Below are 22,500 nucleotides of genomic sequence, written 5' to 3' on the forward strand. Positions count from 1 at the left end.
ATAAATGTAATTGCTCAAATATACGTAAGTATCAAAAGTAAAAGTATAAATCATTTCAGATACTTTATATTAAGGAAACCAGACAGCACTCATTTATTTTTTATTTTTTAAATGTACGGATAGCCAGGGGCACACTCCAACACTCAGACATCATTTACCAGCAAAGCACTTGTGTTTAGTGAATCTGCCAGTTCAGAGGTAATAGGGATGACCAGGGAGGTTTTTTCATTTTTTTTCTTTTTTCTTGATAAGTGCATGCATTTTCCATTTTCCTGTTCTGCTAAGCATTCAACATTAGTACTTTTGGGTGTCAGAGAAAATGTATGGTGTAAAAAGTACATTATTTTCTTTAAGAATGTAGTGGAGTAAAAGTACATGATGTCTAAAATATAAAAAGTTAAGTACACATACCCCCAAAAACGACTTAAGAAAAAATAATTTAAAGTACTACTTAAGTACTTTACAACACTGGATGGGAGAGGTGAGTAGAAAGTGGGTTGCAGTATTAATTGTTATAAAGAGAAACAGCTGTTCCCTCATCTTCTCAGAAAAGCATTCAAGTTCAACCTGCTGCGGCTTCAAGTCTCATAACATCATTTCATGACTTGAGACTCGACTTGATAGAAAATAACTCGAGACTTGACCTCGACTTGGAGCCTCAAGACTCGGGACTTGACTTTGACGAGAGACTGATGACTAAATTATCTGGGCAGGTTTGTCAGTCATTTTGAGGCAGAGTCTCAGTGCAATAATTTCCACACAGTCACAGTAGTCGCAGCATTGCACTTGCAAAATGAACATGCAACAGATTGGCTAGTGTAACACACACACTGCACATTGATTGGACCAGCAAACGGTCAATCAACACAGGTTGGGTGAGCTAGTGAACAGATATATACAGTTCCAGTCAAAAGTTTGGACACACCTACTCATTCAAGGTTTCTCTTTATTTTTTGCTATTTTCTACATTGTAGAATAGTAGTGAAGACATCAACACTATGAAATAACACACATGGAATCATGCAGTTACAAAAAAAGTGTTGAACAAATCCAAATATATTTTATATTTGAGATTCTTCAAAGTAAACCCCCCTTTGCCTTGATGACAGCTCAGCACACTCTTGGCAACGGTCTTCATGAGGTAGTCACCTGGAATGCATTTCACTTAACAGGTGTGCCTTGTTAAAAGTTCATTTTTGGAAATGCTATGAATGAACTGGCTGTCATGAGGACCGCCACAGGAAAGGAAGACCCAGAGGTACCTCTGCTGCAGTGGATAAATTAATTAGAGTTAACTGCACCTCAGATTGCAGCCCAAATAAATGCTTCACAGAGTTCAAGTAACAGACACACCTCAACATCAACTGTACAGAGGAGACTGCATGAATCAGGCCTTCATGGTCGAATTGCTGCAAAGAAACCACTACTGAAGGACACCAATAATAAGAAGAGCCAGAAGGGCCAAGAAACACAAGCAATGGACATTAAACCGGTGGAAATCTGTCCTTTGGTCTGATGAGTCCAAATGTGAGATGTTTGGTTCCAACCACTGTGTCTTTGTGAGACGCAGAGTAGAATGATCTCCACATGTGTAGTTCCCACTGTGATGCATGGAGGAGAAGGTGTGATGCTGTGAGTGTGCTTTGCTGGTGACACTGTCTGTGATTTATTTAGAATTCAAGGCACACTTAACCAGCATGGCTACCACAGCATTCTGCAGCAATACGCCATCCCATCTGGTTTGCGCTTAGTGGGACTATCATTTGTTTTTCAACAGGGCAATGACCCAAAAAACACCTCCAGGCTATGTAAGGGCTATTTGACCAAGAAGGAGAGTGATGGAGTGCTGCATCAGATGACCTGGCCTCCAAAATCACCTGACCTCAACCCAATTGAGATGGTTTGGGATGAGTTGGAGTGAAGGAAAAGCAGCCAACAAGTGCTCAGCAGATGTGGGAACTCCTTCAAGACTGTTGGAAAAACATTCCAGGTGAAGCTGGTTGAGAGAATTCCAAGAATGTGCAAAGCGGTCATCAAGGCAAAGGGTGGCTTTTTTTTGAAGAATCTAAAATATATTTTGATTTGTTTAACACTTTTTTTTGGTCACTACATGATTCTATATGTCTTATTTCATAGTTTTGATGTCTTCACTATTATTCTACCATGTAAAAAATGAAGACGAATCCTGAAATGAGTAGGTGTGTCCAAACTTTTGACTGGTACTATTCTTTTTAATTGACAGTTCATATTTAGGTGACCAATCATATTTTGGGGACAAATCATATTTAGTTCAAAAATCATATTTTTGTTGTAAAACTATTTTGGTGAAAAATCAGATTTAGGTGAAGAAAAATGGTTTCCTACTGTATTGTTTCTCTTGCAGCAGCCCACTCTTGCCTTGCGGATGAGTTTATCTGTACCAACACACTGTGTAAGCTTTACATCTGGGTGTGTGATGGAGAGGATGACTGTGGCGATAACTCTGATGAAGATTCTGACATGTGTGCTAAACTGCCGTGTCCACCGAGCAGACCCTACCGCTGTCGGAACGACAGGGTGTGTCTGCGCTCGGAGCAGGTGTGCAACGGAATCGACGACTGTGGGGACAACTCCGATGAAGACGATTGTGGTGAGTCCAATCATGTCTGCTAACTTTTGAGCTCAATCATTCAGATGATCACAAAGAACCCAGAATCACAAAGCTCCTCGGTTTTGTCTACGTGTTTTATTTCACCTTTATTTTAGCAGGGAGTCCCATTAAGACCAATATCTATTTTACAGGGGAGTCCTGTACACACACACACACACACACACACACACACACACACACACACACACACACACACACACACACACACACACACACACACACACACACACACACACACACACACACACACGTCCATCATTGTTGGTGTAAAAAATGAAAGCTGGGGATAGCAATAGCCTCGCTATGGTGTTGAAACGTGCCTGTTCTATCTTTGGTCCCATGGCTGTTACATTCTCTCCCTGGCTTGTCCTGTATCCTGGATCAGAAGATGTGATGCGGACCCCAAGGCCCTGTGGTAAGGTGGAGTTCACCTGCAGTAACCATCGCTGCGTCGCGCAGGAGCTGCAGTGTGACCTCTTCGATGACTGTGGAGACGGGGGCTCGGATGAACTCCACTGTAAAGGTGGTACGTGGCTTCTAAAGTCTCTCGCTCTTCGATGTTGACCTTTGTTGACCTTTGTATCTCTCTTTCAAAATATCCCTCCCTCCATATCGATCTCACTCTCTCTTTATCGCGCTCGCTCTCTCTCACGCTCTCTCGCGCTCTCTCTCTCTCTCGCAGGCTCTCGCTCTCTCTCGCACACGTTCGCTCTCTCTCGATCTCTCTCTCTTTCGCTCTCTCTCTCTCTTTCGCTCTCTCTCCTGCTTGCTCGCTCGCTCTCTCTCCCGCTCGCTCGCTCTCCTGCTCACTCGCTCTCTCTCCTGCTCCCTCGCTCTCTTGCACTCTCGCGCTCGCTCACTCGCTCTCTCACTCACTCTCTCACACGCTCACTCTCTCGCGCTTTCTCCCTCGCTCTCTCGCACGCTCACTCTCTCACACTCTCTCCCTCACTCTCTCCCTCGCTCTCCCTCGCTCTCTCTCTCGCTCTCTCTCTCCCTCACTTTCTGTATCTGTCTCTGTCGCTCCCCCTCTGTATATATCTGTCTCTCTCTCTATGTCTGTCTGTCTGTCTCTCTCTATCTGTCTCAGTTCAGTTCAGGTTCAGTCTCAGTACTCCCAAGAAATATTGTATAAGGAAGGAAGGAAGGCAGGATAAGTCCCACATAATCTTCCAAATAAATGCTCTCTCCTGGATCGAACATTCGGAACTAAAAACATAACTGAAATGCATAAAATCATGCATTTTGGGCACTGTCAGGTCTAACAACATCTGTGCACTCAGGGCATGTTTATTCCCAGCACGTAGAGTACTCTATTTACAAAAGCTGAATGAGAGAGAAAAGTGGTGTACTGACTGTGCTAATGGATGTTTTTATTATTCAAATCACCATGTTACACTTTCAGTTTATTAATCAATGCACACTCTTAGAGAGAAAAATATATGAAAGGGTCCCCATAGGAGAACCCTTTGAAGAACCCTTTTTGGTTCCAGATAGAACCCTTTTGGGTTCCATGTAGAAACCAAAAACGGTTTTACCTGGAACCAATAAAGGTTCTTCAATGGGGACAGCTGAAGAACCCTTTTGGAACCCTTTTTTCTAAGAGTGCACAAACAGCATCCAACTTCCACCATATGTGATGCGTTATTGTGATGTCCATATGTTATACAGTGGTTTCCAAGGAAGGGCTATGTGGAGAGAGAGTGGGTCTATGTGGAGATGACGCATTCTGCAATGATACAGGAACCGATTCCCTCTGTCAGTGCAAGGCCGGCTTTCAGAGGAGCCAGACGACGAGGCAGTGTGAAGGTACAGCACAGCGGTGGCGCCGCTTTTTTTTTATCTTCTCCGTCTCGTGGTTTTTATTTTGCATTCATTTGCCGCTAAGAGTTTGAACTGTTAAGTTGCCATTCAAATAGAGAGCAGACGGCAAGAAGGCCCCACTTTACGGTACATGCGCCATCGCGTCAAGTCTGTCGTTATCACGGCAGAAAAGCTCTGATCGCTCCTGACCACTGGACAATTGCAATGTGGAGCGTATCTACTCTGCCTGTTCTTTCTTTTTGATAAATGTGTTGGGCTGGTTTTAGATATGAACTGTCAAAGAGAGAATTCGTACTACTCCTAAGAGGTTATCTCTTTTATATTCAAGGACAGAGCTCAGACAGCATTTTGACGGAACCTCTTTTAATCATTTACGGCTTTATGGGAATTATAACCCTTTATTCTTTGTCTATTTCACAGAGATCAATGAATGCCTTCAGTTTGGCATGTGCTCTCACTACTGCACCAATACCAAAGGATCCTTCAAATGCACATGCGACCGTAACTTTAAAGAAATCGATGGTGAATGTATAACCAAAGGTAAGAGCTTACCATTACTATTTTGATTACACATACAGTACATAATCAAGCGCATGACAATTTGATATTCACACATCGCATCAAAATGTAGACTTAATTAGGCTTGAACAATTATGCGTCACAATTATTCTGATTGCTACGATCGGTTTTGGTTGTAATATGCTAGTTGTGTAGAAGCTACGTGGAATATGCTTATTGTATTGTAACCTGGAAGGTACACTCTTTTCATTTATATTATTTCCTTTGTGTTTTTTTCTTCTACCTTAATGAACTCGACGGGCAGGACCAGAGGATCAAGTGCTCTACGTTGCTAATGACACTGAAATCCGAAGTTTTGTCTATCCGTTTAAGCAGAGCCACGGACAGAAGCTGCATGCTCGCATCGAGGACAATGCTAAAATCATTGGGATGGACGCTCTCTTTCACCGACACAAGTTTGTCTGGGCCACACAGTTTAACCCTGGTGGAATGTTTTACAAAGACATCGTAGACAGAAGTCTCACCAAGTCAAATAGCGGAATCATAGTAAGTAAAGGGTTTGACTGGGCTAGAGGTGGAGGGTTATTACTTATTATAAACTGGGTGGTTCAAGTACTGAATGCTGATTGGCTGAAAGCCGAGGTATATCAGACCGTATACACTCTAAACATGCTCCCGACAATTCAAATAGTGGAATCATAGTAAGTAAAAGGTTTGGGTTATTACTTAATGTAATACTTGTTATTACTGTATCTGAATGTTGTGTATTTTATCTATTAAATCACACTCTAAATATGCTGCCAACAATTTGTCTGTAACCGTTAAATTGTTGGGAGCATCATTTAGTGTGCTGCTTTCTTTATTATTTATACAGTTTTCCCTCGGTCAGCACGTCTATAAACATTTTTGGGGTTGGAATTAACATATTCATCTGTTACATATTAACAGTGTTGGGATTAGTTACTTGGAAAGGTAATATATTACTTTGTGGAAAGTAATGCATCATATTACTCATTATAGTACTTTGTGATACTTTCACGAAAAGAAATCCCCAAATCTCGCAGTTTGTTTGACAGTCGGAAGGAGCAAGGCGAGCCGTTCACGTTCTATCAAATATAGGCTACTTACTAACTCAGGTTTGATCACTAATTTCTCCAGTTGTTTTGTTTTTCTTGCATGCCTTAGACAATTACGTTTTCAAGATACAATGCATACTAATATGTCCAGGAGGAAAACAAACAAACAAGATGTAGAAAACCCAGAACAAAAACAAACAAATGAAAAAGAACAAAACCGATTCAAGACAAATATGTTTCAGTGGTTCCAAATTAAATCAGTCTATTCAAATGTTATTCTCAAAGGCTACCAACCCAGAGCCACATAGGAAAACAAATAGTTTAAAAAGACAGAGAAGGACATCTCTATCTCCCATCCGCAAGACCAAACATTGTTGTTAAATTAGCTCTTGCAAGTGGGACATAGCATGTGACCAATTGACCAGAGTTTCGGGCTTGGACCCACACAGTCTGGCAGTGGCTCTTTACAGCTGTGTAATGTCCAAATACATAAGCAACCAAAATCTGCTAAGGGCAATACCCAGTTCAAACCAATTCCTTACACCATGCCCAGACCACACCATACGCAATCACGACACGCAGGTTGAAATATCAAAGCAAACTTTGAACCAATTATATTTATTTGGGGACAGGTCAAAAAACATTAAACATTTATGGAAATATAGCTAGCTGGCTTGCAGTTGCTAGTTAATTTGTCCTATTTAGCTAGCTTGCTGTTACTAGCTAATTTGTCTTGGGATATAAATGTTGAGTTATTATTTTACCTGAAATGCACAAGGTCCTCTATTCCAAAGTCAACCGTTTCTAGTCATCTCTCCTCCCTTCAGGCTTTTTCTTCTTTGGACTTTATATGGCGATTGGTATCTAACTTTCATAGTATTACCATGATGACCGACCGACCTTAGTTCATATTTCAACCACCCACGTGGGTATAACCAATGAGGAGAGGGCACGTGGGTATCTGCTTCTATAAACCAATGAGACGGGAGAGGCAGGACTTGCACCGCATTCAGCATCACAAATAGAACTGACTTCTATTTTAGCACTTGGCAATGCAGACGCTTCTTGGCGCGCACAAGCAGTATGGGTGCAATGATTGAGTGACATGTACGTGTAAATTAATTTTGCAACGCGAGGGCATGCGACGCGAGCTGTGTGGTCAGCATGTTAGAATCGTTTTTTTGCCTGCTGTTATTGCAGCCATAACAATCCGCCTCTGTTGATAAGATAGCGAAATGCTAGGGTTACAACCAAGTAAGAGGAGGGATGGGCCTTGCAGGTACGTTCCTGCCTTGTTAATATTTTAAATGTTATTCAACATGAACCCAAAGAGTCTTCTTCACTGGTACACAGCTCCAAAACCTCATGCATATAATTTCCCACCTCAGATTGGGTACATTTATTGCATCAATTAGTTCAATAAAGAGTGGTACCCTGGTTTTTGGTCCTGTAGGTTTTCAGCACTTTCAGTCTGAGATAAAAAAAAAAATGTTTTAAAAAGCGGAAGGAGCAGGGAGGGAATATTACTTTTTCCGATCTTGAACGAAACCCTTACAGGTTGAAGATATCCTCCAAAACATGATTACCTTGGAGGGAGGGAAGTTAAAGGGCATAGAGCCTGATAAAAGAAAATTGTTATTGCAAATAGGAGATATCTCATGAAAATTACAAGTTGTGCCCAGATAATTATTAATTTGGTACCAAAACAGTCTATGTGTTTTTTGCAATAGATGCCATAAAAGACGAGGCAGTATTTTGATTTATCGCAGAAGAAGGAAGGTCCTGAATTCTAATTGGGTGAGACTTGGCCTCCTCTATTTTCTGCAAAGGCACTTCAAGCCAAATACTCAGTGACAGCTGAAATACCTAATAGTAGAGTTTAATGTTGGGTAGAGCGAGCCCTTCAACATTTTTTGGGGCTTTGCAAAGTGGAGAGACTAATTCTAGGATGTTTCCTATTCGAAAAAGAAGTATGTGGACACCTCTTCAAATGAGTGGATTCGGCTATTTCCATTACAGACAGATGTATGAAATCGAGCCCACAGCCATGCAATCTCCGTACACAAATATTGGCACTAGAATAGCCTTACAGAAGAGCTCAGTAACTTTAAACGTGACACCTTCATAAGATGCCACCTTTCCAACTAGTCAGTCAATTTTTTGCTTTTGGGATGAATTGCGAGCCAGGCCTAATTGTCCAACATCAGTGCCTGACCTCACTAATGCTCTTGTGGCTGAATGGAAGCAAGTCCCCGCAGCAATGTTCCAACATCTAGTGGAAAGCCTTCCCAGAAGAGTGGAGGCTGTTATAGCAGCAAAGGGGGGACCAACTCCAAATGAATGCCAATGATTTTGGAATTAGATGTTCGACGAGCAGTTGTCCACATACTTTTTGGTCAAGTAGTGCATACCTATGTCCTTAAAGAGTGAAGTTGGGGGAGAAAGTGAATTAATACTGGGGAGTACATTCAATTTGAGTAAGCAAAACTCTTTCTTAAATAGTAACAAGAAGTGGAGACCATCTACTGTACTTAGATCTTTATTTTCTCCAATGTTGCACTGAAATTCTCATGAACCATGACTTTCAAATTGGATCGAATTGAAATGCCCAGTTATGTAAATCCCTTATTTTCTAAAGTGATAGGTAAAGAGGGTAATGTGACTTGTTTGGCTGTGGGGTTAGAGGCATTTAGATCATTTTATAGCCAGAGAAGGAGCCACATTATTTTATAGAGGTCAAGTACGTGTGATATACAGTGCCTTCGGAAATAATTCAGACCCCTTGACTTTTTCCACATTGTTACGTATCAGCGTTATTCTAAAATTGATTAAATAGTTTTTATTCCTCATCAATCTACACACAATACCCCATAATGACAAAGCAAAAACAGGTTTTTAGACATTTTTGCAAATTGATCAAAAATGGAAAACTGAAATATCACATGAGTATTCAGGCCCTTTACTCAGTATTTCTTGAAGCACCTTTGGCAGCAATTACAGTCTGGAGTCTTCTTGGGTATGACACTGCAAGCTTGGCACATCTGTATTTGTTAGTTTCTCCCATTCTTCTCTGCAGATCCTCTCAAGCTCTGTTAGCTATTTTCATCTCTCTCCAGAGATGGTTGATCGGATTCAAGTCTGGGCTCTGGCTGGGCCACTCAAGGACATTCAGAGACTTGTCGCAAAGCTACTCCTGCAATTTCTTGGCTGTGTGCTTAGGGTTGTTGTCCTGTTGAAAGGTGAACCTTTGCCGCAGTCTGAGATCCTGAGCACTCTGGAGCAGGTTTTCACCCAGGATCTCTCTGTACTTTGCCCCGTTCATCTTTGCCTCGATCCTGAATAGTCTCTCAGACCTTGACGCTGAAAAGTGTTTCCACAGCATCATGCTGCCATCACCATGCTTCACTGTAGGGATGGTGCCAGGTTTCCTTCAGACGTGACAAGTTCAATCTTGGTTTCATCAGACCAGAGAATCTTGTTTCTCATGGTCTGATAGTCTTAAGGTGCCTTTTGGCAAACTCCAAGCGGGCTGTCATGTCCCTTTTACTGAGGATTGGCTTTCCATCTGGCCACTCTACCATAAAGGCCTGATTGGTGGAGTGCTGCAGAGGAATTCTGGAGCTTTATCAGTGTGACCATTGGGTTCTTGGTCCCCTCCCTGACCAAGGCCCTTCTCCCCCGATTACTCAGTTTGGCCAGGCGGCCAGCTCCAAGAATAATCTTGGTGGCTCCAAACTTCTTTCATTTAAGAATGATGGTGGCCACTGTGTTCATGGGGACCTTCAATGCTGCAGAATTATTTTTGGTACCCTTCCCCAGATATGTGCCTCGACACAATCCTGTCTTGGAGCTCTACAGACAATTCCTTGGACCTCATGGCTTGGTTTTTGCTCTGACAAGCACTGTCAACTGTGGGACGTTATACAGTGGCTTGATGAAGTATTCACTCCCTTGGCATTTTTCCTATTTTGTTGCCTTACAACCTGGAATTAAAATTGATTTTGGGGGGAGGGGGGTTGTATCATTTTACTGAAACAACATGCCTACCACTTTGAAGCTGCAAAATATTTGTTATTGTGAAACAAACAATAAATAAAAACAGAGAACTTGAGAGTGCATAACTATTCACCCCCAAAGTCAATACTTTGTAGAGCAACCTTTTGCAGCAATTACAGCTGCAAGTCTCTTGGTGAGTCTCTATAAGCTTGGCACATCTAGTCTCTTTGATTTTTGCCCATTCTTCAAGGCAAAACTGCCCCAGCTCCTTCAAGTTGGATGATTTCTGCTGGTGTATAGCAATCTTTAAGTCATACCACAGATTCTCAATTGGATTGAGGTCTGGGCTTTGACTAGGCCATTCCAAGAGATTTAAATGTTTCCCCTTAACCCACTTTAGCAGTATGCTTAGGGTCATTGTCCTGCTGGAAGGTGAACCTCCATCCCAGTCTCAAATCTCTGGAAGACTGAAACAGGTTTCCCCCAAGAATTTCCCTGTATTTAGCGACATCCATCATTCCTTCAATTCTGACCAGTTTCCCAGTCCCTGCCGATGAAAACATCCCCACAGCATGATACTGCCACCGTCATGGATGGTGTTCTCATGGTGATGGGAGGTGTTGGGTTTGCGTTTTCCTTGATGGCCAAAAAGCTCAATTTTAGTCTCATCTGACCAGAGTACCTTCTTTCATATGTTTGGGGAGTCTCCCACCTGCCTTTTGGCATTTTCTTTAAGCAATGGCTTTTTTCTGGCCACTCTTCCATAAAGCCCAGGTCAGTGGAGTGTACAACTTTAAGTGGTCCAATGGACAGATATTTCAATCTCCGCTGTGCAGCTTTGCAGCTCCTTCAGGGTTATCTTCTGTCTCTTTGTTGCCTCTCTGATGAATGCCCTCCTTGCCTGGTCTGTGAGTTTTGGTGGGCGGCCCTCTCTTGTCAGGTTTGTTGTGGTGCCATATTCTTTCCATGTTTTAATAAAGGATATAATGGTGCTCCATGGGATGTTCAAAGTTAATGAGATTTTTTTTATACCCCAACCCTGATTTGTACTTCTCCATAACTTTGTCCCTGACCTGTTTGGAGAGCTCCTTGGTCTTCATAGTGCCGCTATCTTGGTGGTGACTCTGTGGCCTTTTAGAACAGGTGTATACAGTTGAAGTCGGAAGTTTACATACACTTATGTTGGAGTCATTAAAACTCATTTTTCAACCACTCCACAAATTTCTTATTAACAACCTATATTTTTGGCAAGTCGGTTAGGACATTTACTTTGTGCATGATACAAGTCATTTTTCCAACAATTGTTTACAGACAGATTATATCACTTAAGATTCACTGTATCACAATTCCAGTGGGTCAGAAGTTTACATAGACTAAGTTGACTGTGCCTTTAAACTGCATAGAAAATTCCAAAAAATGATGTCATGACTTTAGAAGTTTCTTATAATTGACATAATTGGATACAATTGTAGGTGTACCTGTGGATGTATTTTCAAGGCCTACCTTCAAACTCTGTGCCTCTTGACATCATGGGAAATCAAAAGAAATCAGCCGAGACCTCAGAAAAGGAATTGTAGATCTCCACAAGTCTGGTTCATCCTTGGGAGCAATTTCCAAATGCCTGAAGGTACCACGTTCATCTGTGCGAACAATCGTACGCAAGTATAAACACTATTGGACCATGCAGCCATCATACCGCTCAGGAAGGAGACGCGTTCTGTCTCCTAGAGATGAATGTACTTTGGTGCAAAAAGTGCAAATCAATCCTAGAACAACAGCAAAGGACCTTGTGAAGATGCTGGAGGAAACAGGTTCAAAAGTATCTATATCCACAGTAAAACAAGTCCTATTGGGACATAACCTGGAAGGCTGCTCAGCAAGAAAGAAGCCACTGCTCCAAAACCACCATTAAAATGCCAGACTACAGTTTGCAACTGCACCTGGGGACAAAGATCGTAATTTTTGGAGAAATATCCTGTGGTCTGATTAAACAAAAATATAACTGTTTGACCATAATGACCATCCTTATGTTTGGATTAAAAAGGGGGAGGCTTGCAAGCCAAGGAACACCATCCCAACCATGAAGCACGGGGTGGTAGCATCGTGCTGTGGGGGTGCTTTGCTGCAGGAGGGACGGGTTCACTTCACAAAATAGATGGCATCCTGAGGCTGGAAAATGATGTGGCTATATTGAAGCAACCTCTGAAGACATTCAGGAAGTTAATGCTTGTTCGCAAGTGGGTCTTCCAAATGGACAATGATCCCAAGCATACTCTCAAAGTTGTGACAAAATGGCTTAAGGACAACGAAGTCAAGGTATTGGAGTGGCCATCACAAAGCCCTGATCTCAATCCTATAGAAAATTTGTGGGCAGAACTGAAAAAGTGTGTGCGAGCAAGGAGGCCAACAAACATGACTCAGTAACACCAGCTCTGTCAGGAGGAATGGGCCAAAATTCACCCAACTTATTGTGGGAAGCCTGTGTAAGGCTACCCGAAATGTTTGACCCAAGTTAAAAAATAAATAAAGGCAATGCTACCAAATACTAATTGACTGTATGTTAAACTTCTGACACACTAGGAATTAAATAAAATCTGAAATAAATAATTCTCTCTACTATTATTCTGTCATTTCACATTCTTAAAATAAAGTGGTGATCCTAACTGACCTAAGACAGGACATATTTACTAGGATTAAACGTCCGGAATTTTGAAAAACTGAGTTTAAATGTATTTGGCTAAGGTGTATGTAAACTTCCGACTTCAACTGTATATACTCAGATCATGTGACACTTAGATTGCACACAGGTTTACTTTATGTAACATAATTACGTGACTTCAATGTAATTGGTTCCACCAGATCTTATTTAGTGGCTTCATAGCAAAGTGGTGTGAATACATATGCACCCACCACTTTTACGTTTTTAAATATTCGATTTTTTATATTTTTTATTTCACTTCACAAATGTGGACTATTTTGTGTATGTTCATTACATGAAGTCCAAACTAAAATCCATTTAAATTACAGTTTGTAATGAATTAAAATAGGAAAAACGCCAAAAGGGCTGAATACTTTTGCAAGGCACCGTATAGACAGGTGTGTGCCTTTCCAAATCATGCACAATCAATAGAAACATCTCAAGAATGATCAACACAAACAGGATGCACCTGATCTCAATTTCGAATCACATATCAAATGGTCTGAATACTCATGTAAATAAGGTATTTCTGTGTTTAATTTTTCATAGATTTGCACACATTTCTAAAAACCGGTTTGCTTTTTCATTGTGAGGTATTCTGTGTAGATTGATGTGGGAAAAAAATTGTAATCAATTTTAGAAAAAGGCTGTAATGTAGCAAAATGTGGAAAAAGTCAAGGGGTCAGAATTCTTTCCGAATGCACTGTAGAATTAGAGACATCGGACAAATAGAGTAAGATATCATCAGCATGCAGGGAGATATGGTGGACTGTCTCTTTGATCGTAATAGGCTAAATGTTCATATTTTGCAAAATGGGCTAGCAGTTCGAATTAAAGTGGAAATAGGCTCAGAGAACAACCCTGCCATGTGCATCTTTGTAGGACAATCTCTGGGGCAGTGGAATGGCCAGTCTGGACACTGGGAGTGGGGCCTGTGTATAAGGTGCTGGCCATATTATACTGAAAAGAAATACAAGCACAACAATTTCAATGATTTTACTGAGTTACAGTTCATATAAGAAATCAATCAAGTGAAATAAATCCATTAGGCCCTAATCTATGGACTTCACTTGACTGGGCAGGGGCACAGCCATGGGTGGGGCTGGGAGGGCTTAGGCCCACCCACTGGGGAGCCAGGCCCAACCAATCAGAATGAGTTTTATTACAGACAGAATTACTGTCCGGGTGATCTGTGGCATTGTTTTCTGTGACAAAACTGCACATTTTATAATGGCCTCTTATTGTCCCCAGCGCAAGGTGCACCCGTATAATGATCATGCTGTTTTACATGTTCTGTTTTTATTTTTGTTCAATATAATGAATGATGACCCGAAGCCAACATGTTCCAAAACAGCCTATTCCACCGGTCAAACACCTTATCTGCATCTAATGAGAGGACAGCGTAAGCTTGTGATTGAGAAGCGGCGGAGTCTGTAATATGGAATAGGCAGTATATGTTGTCTGAGGCCAACCGACCCTTTATGAATCCTGATTGGTCAGAATTAACCAATGATGATATGCAGGTCTCTAGTCTTTTTGACAAGACCTTCACAAGGAGTTTAAAATCGCATTTCAAATTGATAAGGGCCTGTAGCTTGGGCATTCAAGTGGGTCCTTGACACCTTTTCAATAGCAAGGAAATAATTGCTGTTCTTTTGGTCCCTATGGAATGTCCCAAATCTCCAGCGAGTGGTTGATTGAGTCTAGAAATACAGATCCGACTAAATCCCACAGCCAACAATAATTCAGGAGGGATGACTTTGATTTTGACATTGAATCTAAGGCCGTCTTCAGTCCTGCCAAGGAGATGACTTGATTAACCTCTACGGGATACAACATTTTGAACAGTAATGCAATGATTCATTGGATCAGTCTAAAACTTTGCACATACACTGCTGCTTTCTAGTGGCCAAAATGCAAATTACGCCTAGACTCGTAAGTGATATCATGGCCTTTCTCTTGCATTTCAAAGATGATGGAACAAAACATTTTTTTTAAACGCATGTTTCTTTCTTTGTATTATCTTTTACCAGATCGAATGTGTTATATTCTCCTACATTCATTTCACATTTCCATAAACTTCAAAGTGTTTCCTTTCAAATGGTTTCAAGAATATGCATATCCTTGCTTCAGGTCCTGAGCTACAGGCAGTTAGATTTGGACATGTCATTTTAGGCGAAATGTTAAAAAAGGGTCCGATCCTTAAGAGGTTTTTAAGAGAAAGGGAAGGAAGTTCCTAGGAATTAAAAAGGACAACATCTTCCTAGAGTCTTTAGGAAACTCAGAAGTATACAGATTGGAATAAAAAGTAATGAAAGTATGATTCATTTGGGAGGGAGGGGTACAAAGTTCACCGTTATTGTTCCTAATGACATCAATAGATGACAAATGTTCAGTTTGCGTCAGTTTCATTGCCAAGTGCCTACTCGGTCTATCCGCATTCTCATAGTCCTTCTGTCTCGCTTTCAAATGAATAAATTCATCCCTAGAACTGGTCACCATCTTATTCTCTGTTGTAAATGTTTACTTTCCATAATGTATGGGGGCCTACCCCTGGCTGTGTATAAACCTGTAAGAAATCACTCATGCCATTCAACATTGTTTAAGAATTCCCTACTGCCATTTCTTAAAACCTGTGAATCCTGGAGAAATCTCAAAATAAATCAATAATGGAGAATGGTCAGATAGCAGCATAGTTCAAATCTCTGCATGGGGATGTACATTTCAGAGAAACAGGGGAGGTGAAGAAAATCAATTTGTGAGAAAGTCTGATGATGGGCAGAAAATAAGATCATCTCCAGTACAAGGATTTGTTAGGCGCCAGGCATCCACAATGTTCAAGTCATCTAAAAAGGTCTTAATATAATTTGAAGGTGCCCGGAGTGCCAAGAAATGATCACTGGTGGTATTAATAGTAGGATCTAGAGTCAAGTTAAAATCTCCCCCAAGGATGGTCACTGAGTCTGGGAAGTCTAACAATTTAAGCTTCAGGTCTTCAAAAAAGGATTTATCATTTGGCGCATAAATGGAGGACAAACATAATGTAGTGCCATTAATGGTAACAGAGGTATAACAAGTCAGTCTATCAGTGTCTCCACCAGAGACCCCCACCTTCATATTAAGATTAATATTCCTCTTAAGTACAATCATAGCACGTCTGAAATGTATTGATATCAGTGGCTTTCAAATAACTCTGCTGTAGGAAGGTGAAATCAATAGTTTTACGTTGTAAGTACTTTAAACAAATTAAGACTAATCAAGTCATGTCAAATTGTATTTGTCACATGCGCCGATTACAACAAGTGTAGACCGTACAGTGAATGTATACCATACGTAGAATGTATGCACACATGACTGTAAGTCGCTTTGGATAAAAGCGTCAGCTAAATGGCATATATTATTATTATTATTATAACTGCTTACTTTCAAGCCCTTAACCAACAATGCAGTTTTAAGAAAAATAAGTGTTAAGTAATAAATAGATAAGTAAAAAATAGTTAAAGAGCAGTAGTAAAATAACAGTAGCGAGGCTATATACAGGGGGTACCGGTACAGAGTCAATGTGGAGGCTATATACAGGGGGTACCGGTACAGAGTCAATGTGGAGGCTATATACAGGGGGTACCGGTACAGAGTCAATGTGGGGGCTATATACAGGGGGTACCGGTACAGAGTCAATGTGGAGGCTGTATACAGGGGGTACCGGTACAGAGTCAATGTGGAGGCTATATACAGGGGGTACCGGTACAGAGTCAATGTGGAGGCTATATACAGGGGGTACCGGTACAGAGTCAATGTGGAGGCTATATACAGGGGTACCGGTACAGAGTCAATGTGGAGGCTATATACAGGGGTACCGGTACAGAGTCAATGTGGAGGCTATATACAGGGGATACCAGTACAGAGTCAATGTGGAGGCTATATACAGGGGATACCAGTACAGAGTCAATGTGGAGGCTATATACAGGGGATACCAGTACAGAGTCAATGTGGAGGCTATATACAGGGGATACCCGTACAGGCTATATACAGGGGATACCGGTACAGAGTCAATGTGGAGGCTATATACAGGGGATACCCAGTACAGAGTCAATGTGGAGGCTATATACAGGGGGTACCGGTACAGAGTCAATGTGGAGGCTATATACAGGGGGTACCGGTACAGAGTCAATGTGGAGGCTATATACAAGGGGGTACCGGTACAGAGTCAATGTGCGGGGAAACAGGTTAGTCTATCCATGAGTTCGCTTGAGATGGAAATATATCCAAGAGCCTGAGATTTGAAAACACTTTGCACAGAGCTGAGATAGAAATACTGTTGAGACGGACGCATAAAATAAAAACATGACATAAAACCCCAAATTGATCGTGCAGTCGACATTTGTGAATGCATATCATATGGGCTGCTTAATTAACTAGGCATATATACTTTAAGCCAAACATCTGTAAAGATTTCCTATCTTTTCATTCAAAATCTCTCTCTCGAGGCACCAGTTCAGGTTATAGACCACACAAAGGTTACACGGACCCATAGAGATGTATAGAGAGCATACTTGCCACTAGACAGGTAAACCCTTTATGGGCTTTGCTATCACATAAGTGATCAATAGCAAAGATCAGAGAAGTGCCCTCTTTACATTTTTATGGAGGCACTGACCTTTCTCCAAACAGCCTTTCTCCGCTTGCTCGAAAACTAAATGAGGAAGTCAAGATCGGATCAGAAACAGAGATTCTGAAAGTAACACATGTTAGTTGACAAGTAACTAATAATATTACTCAATAAAAAATTGAAAAAATAATGTGTTACTTTACTCCATTACTCATAAGTAATCTGTGATGGCTGCTGTTTTACGGGCTCCTAAACAACTGTGCTATTTTGTTAGTTTTTTCGCATTGTTTGTAACTCATTTTGGCTGGCTTATCTGTACATTGGCATGGCAGAGCAGCTACGTCTGGTAAGACAATGGGCAGGGGTGTGTGTCTATTTGTCTATAACTGCTGGTGCGCGATGTCAAATATTAAGAAGTCTCGAGGTATTGCTCGACTGAGGTAGAATACCTCATGTTAAGCTGTATACCACACTATCTACCAATAGAGTTATCATCTACTGTATATTATTCGTATCCATCTACTTACCAGCACAAACCGATGATGGCACTAAGACCGCACTCAACGAGATGTATAAGGCTATAAGCAAACAAGAAAATGCTCCTCCAGAAGCGGCGCTCCTAGTGGCCGGGGACTTTCATGCAGGCAAACTTAAATCCTTTATACCTCATTTCTACCAGCATGTCACATGTGCAACCAGAGGAAAAACAACTCTAGACCACCTTTACTCCACACACAGAGACGCATACAAAGGTCTCCCTCGCCTTCCATTTGGCAATTCTGACCATAATTATATCCTCTTGATTCCTGCTTACAAGCAAAAACTAAAGCAGGAAGTACCAGTGACTTGCTCTTTACGGAAGTTTTCAGATGATGCGGATACTACGCTACAGGATTGTTTTGCTAGCACAGACTGGAATATGTTCCGGGATTCATCCAATGGCATGAAGGAGTATACCATCTCAGTCACTGGCTTCATCAATAAGCGCATCAACTACATCATCCACCACAGTGAACATACGTACATATCCAAACCAGAAGCCATGGATTACAGGCAACATCCGCACAAAGCTAAAGCTGCCGCTTTCAAGGAGCGGGACACTAATCCAGACACTTTTTAGAAATTCCACTTTGCCCTCAGATGAACCATAAAACAAGAAAAGCATCAATACAGGACTATGATTGAATCCTACAACACCGGGACTGATGCTCGTGGGATGTGGCAGGGCTTGAAATCTATTATGGACTACAAAGGTTAAACCAGCCGCGAGCTGCCCAGTGACGGGAGTCTACCAGACGAGCTAAATGCCTTTTATGCTCGCTTCGAGGCTTGACCGTAAGGCGCTACAGAAGGTAGTGCGTACGGCCCAGTACATCACTGGGGCCAAGCTACCTGCCATTCCAGTCACCCAAGTCAGAGACTGTTCTCTCTTCTACCGCACCACAATCGGTACCGGAGCGCCAAGTCTCGGACCAGAAGGCTCCTTAACAGCTTCTACCCCCAAGCCATAAGACTGATGAACAATTAATTAAATGGCCACTCGGACTATTTACATTGACAGCCCCCCTTTGTTTTTAGACTGCTGCTACTCACTGTTTATTATCTATGCATAATCACTTTACAAATGACCTCGACTGACCTGTAACCCAGCACATTAATTTGGTACCACTACCCCCTGTATGAGCCTCGTTATTGTTATGTAATTTTCTTGTTACTTTTTCTTAATTTTTTTAAACTTGAGTTTATTTAGTGAATATTTTCTTAACCAACCACACAGTTAGAGAAATAGAGTTAAGGGTTTGTAAGTAAGCATTTCACAGTAAGGTCTACTTGTATTCAGCGCATGTGACAAATAAAATGTCCATTTGATATTAAAACCCTTTGGAAATACCTCACAGAAAATATCTGAAATTCTTTGTTATTTGTCCTGAAAGTGCAGCCTTGAATATATCAAATTCGTTTTGATGGTAGCAATTCCAAGTTCCACACACTCATACGACAGCCGTGAGTGTAGCAAAGCGAGACAATTTCCTCAGAGGGTCTCTATACTACTTAACTGCTCTGCCTTTGAGACCAGAATAGAAGAGGACCTAACAGCCACTCAATATCTCTGACATTAATTGGTTTGATTTGAGCCCTGGGAAAGGGAGTGAAGGGGACAGAACACAGGAGCTGTGTGACTTCAAAGAGCATTGTAGCACTGATTTGACACTTGAACTGAAATTACACTATATATACAAAAGTATGTGGACACCCATTCAAATGAGTGGATTTGGCTATTTCAGCCACACCCATTGCTGCCCGGTATATAAAATCAAGCACACAGCCATGCAATCTCCATATACAAGCATTTGTCAGTGGAATGGTCTTACTGAAGAGCTCAGTGACTTTCAACGTGGCCCTTGGATGCCATCATTGGATGCCACCTTTCTAACAAGTCAGTTTGTTAAATTTCTGCCCTCCGAGAGCTGCCCCAGTCAACTGTAAGTGCTGTTATTGTGAAGTGGAAACATCTAGGGGCAACAACGGCTCAACCGCAAAGTCGTAGGCCACACAAGCTCACAGAACGGGACCGGTGAGTGCTGAAGCCCCTAGTGCGTAGGAATCAACTGTCCTCGGTTGCAACACTCACTACCGAGTTCCAACTGCCAGTGGAACCAACGTCAGCACAGTAATTGTTCGTTGGGAGCTTCGTGAAATGGGTTTCCATGGCCGAGCAGCCGCACATAAGCCTAAGATCACCATGTGTAATGCCAAGCGTCAGCTGGAGTGGTGTAAAGATCGCCTCCTTTGGACTCTGGAGCAGTGGAAACGTGTTTTCGGGAGTGATGAATCACGCTTCACCGTCTGGCAGTCCAACAGATGACTCTGGGTTTGGCGGACGCCAGAAGAATGCTAACTGCCCAAATGCACAGTGCCAACTGTAAAGTATGGTGAAGGAGGAATAATGGAGGAATAATGTAATAATAATAATGTTTTTCATGGTTCGGGCTAGGACCCTTAGTTCCAGTGAGGGGAAATCTTAACGTTACAGCACACTATGACAATCTAGACGATTGTGTGCTTCCAACTTCCCCAGAATGGGGAAGGCTCTTTCTTGTTTCAGCATGACAACGCCCTTGTGGACAAAGCAAGGTCCATAAATAAATGGTTTGTCGAGATCGTTGTAGAAAAACTTGACTGACCTGCACAGAGCCCTGACCTCAACCCCATCAAACACCTTTGGGAGGAATTAGAAATCCGGCTGCGAGCCAGGCCTAATTGCCCAACATCCGTGCCCAACATCACTAATGCTCTTGTGGCTGAATGGAAGCAAGTCCCCTGCAGCAACGTTCCAACAGCTGGTGGAAAGCCTTCCCAGAAGAGTGGAGGCTGTTATAGCAGCAAAGGGGGGACCAACTCTATATTAATGCCCATGTTTTTGGAATGAGATGTTTGACGAGCTGGTGCCCACATACTTTTGGTCATGTATTGTATTTTGACAGCGAGAGCGAGAGAAAGGTAGAGAGAGAATGTGTGTGTGTGTGTGTGTCTACATGCTTTAAGCTTGTAAGTCAATGTCCAGGTAAGAGTATGAAAGTCATGTCAGTAAACATGTAAACACATTCTTCTCCAGTGTCCTGACTTCAGAAGGCCCAGGGATATATCTGCAGATTGGGTGACTGGCAACATCTACTGGACAGACCACTCCAGGATGCATTGGTTCAGCTACTACAACGCCCACTGGAGGAGGCTCAGATATTCCATCAACGTGGGCCAGCTGGCAGGGCTAAACTGCTCTCGTCTCATCACAGACATCGCCGGGGAGCCTTACTCTATCACTGTTAACCCAGCTCGAGGGTAAGATTAATCCTAACATTAATTACATTTTAGTCATTTAGCAGATGTTCTTATCAATTGACAATTAGTACAATCAACTAAAGTTGCTAGGTAAAACAACCACATATCAGATTGGCAATTTTGTGACTATATTTTCTCTTTGGACAGATATCCAACAAATGATGCCTGATCCTCTGCCCTGTCCTTATTACCTGCTATAATGACCTATTATTCCTTTACTTACTTCCTGTACTTCCCATAGGATGATGTACTGGACAGTGGTAGGAGACCACTCCCACATCGAGGAGGCTGCCATGGATGGGTCTATGAGGAGAATCTTAGTGGAGAAGAACCTCAGGAGACCCAGTGGTAGGTGCTCTCGAACTTCTGGTCATGTGACATATAACAATACCTTCAGGAAGTACCCCTAAGCAGGAAATCTGTATATTTATTTTCTACATATCATATCTATACTAATCAATATCCTGGTTCTTTTAGTGTCGAGTGATGCATTTTGATAGAATGCAGCACCTGTCAGAAGCTTAAGATTGCTGCGCTTTACCACAGCTCATATAGAGCGACTAATATGTTTTACGTCACAGGACTTGCCATCGATTATTTCAACCAGCGGTTGTACTGGGCTGATACCGAGTTGTCTGTGATTGGGAGCGTTCGATTGGATGGATCGGACTCCGTGGTGGTGGTGAGCAGTGCACACGGTGAGCAAAGCACAGAAGACACGCGTGTCCTTAACCCTTTTACCCTCGTTGAAAATGTGCCTATGTGGATAGGGCTAAATTGAAATGTTTCCTACCGGAGAAATATGGAGAGCATATGCATAGCCATGGTAGCAATTAAAAGGGAACCGTTTGGAGATTATGGGAAAGTTATTAGACTGAAGGCGATGATGACACAACAGTTCACCTAACACAAGACTGAATCCAAACATTACACTGTTCATTTTATGGGCATTTTACCATTTTTGTTGATAACTAAATCTAAAAATGCTCTGGATAAATTCAGTTAACATGTGAATATTCTTGGAAAATTTGGGATAGGTGCAACATAAGACAAGATAAGGTTTTACTGGTGTTTCCGACTGGTCACACACCTCTCCAAAGTGTGCAGAGATCCTAAGTAATTTCAATGAAGTCAAATAACGATACGGTACTTTTTTTGAGCTCTGCTTGCTATGCCGTTGAGGAATTAGAGCAAGCAGACTTTTACACAACTACTGTTCTTGTTTGTGCAATCCAAAAATGGTCCATTATAAATCGTAATCTGGGTCAGGTGGGCATGGTTGGTTGAA

At 41.8% G+C, this 22,500-nt stretch overlaps 1 protein-coding gene across 1 annotated transcript in view; it reads left to right on the top strand.

The window, feature by feature from the left end:
• LOC118369980 (low-density lipoprotein receptor-related protein 1B-like) overlaps positions 1 to 22,500 on the top strand; it is a 162,167-nt gene that overhangs the window by 108,282 nt on the left and 31,385 nt on the right. The window contains exons 71-78 of the mRNA XM_052498892.1: positions 2,384 to 2,629; positions 3,036 to 3,176; positions 4,322 to 4,459; positions 4,895 to 5,014; positions 5,298 to 5,539; positions 20,989 to 21,212; positions 21,454 to 21,560; positions 21,794 to 21,910. Coding sequence (XP_052354852.1) covers positions 2,384 to 2,629; positions 3,036 to 3,176; positions 4,322 to 4,459; positions 4,895 to 5,014; positions 5,298 to 5,539; positions 20,989 to 21,212; positions 21,454 to 21,560; positions 21,794 to 21,910 — 1,335 coding nt within the window. The remainder of the gene's footprint in view (positions 1 to 2,383; positions 2,630 to 3,035; positions 3,177 to 4,321; positions 4,460 to 4,894; positions 5,015 to 5,297; positions 5,540 to 20,988; positions 21,213 to 21,453; positions 21,561 to 21,793; positions 21,911 to 22,500) is intronic.

This window comes from Oncorhynchus keta, chromosome 37 (genome assembly GCF_023373465.1).
Source record: "Oncorhynchus keta strain PuntledgeMale-10-30-2019 chromosome 37, Oket_V2, whole genome shotgun sequence".
NCBI lineage: Eukaryota > Metazoa > Chordata > Actinopteri > Salmoniformes > Salmonidae > Oncorhynchus > Oncorhynchus keta.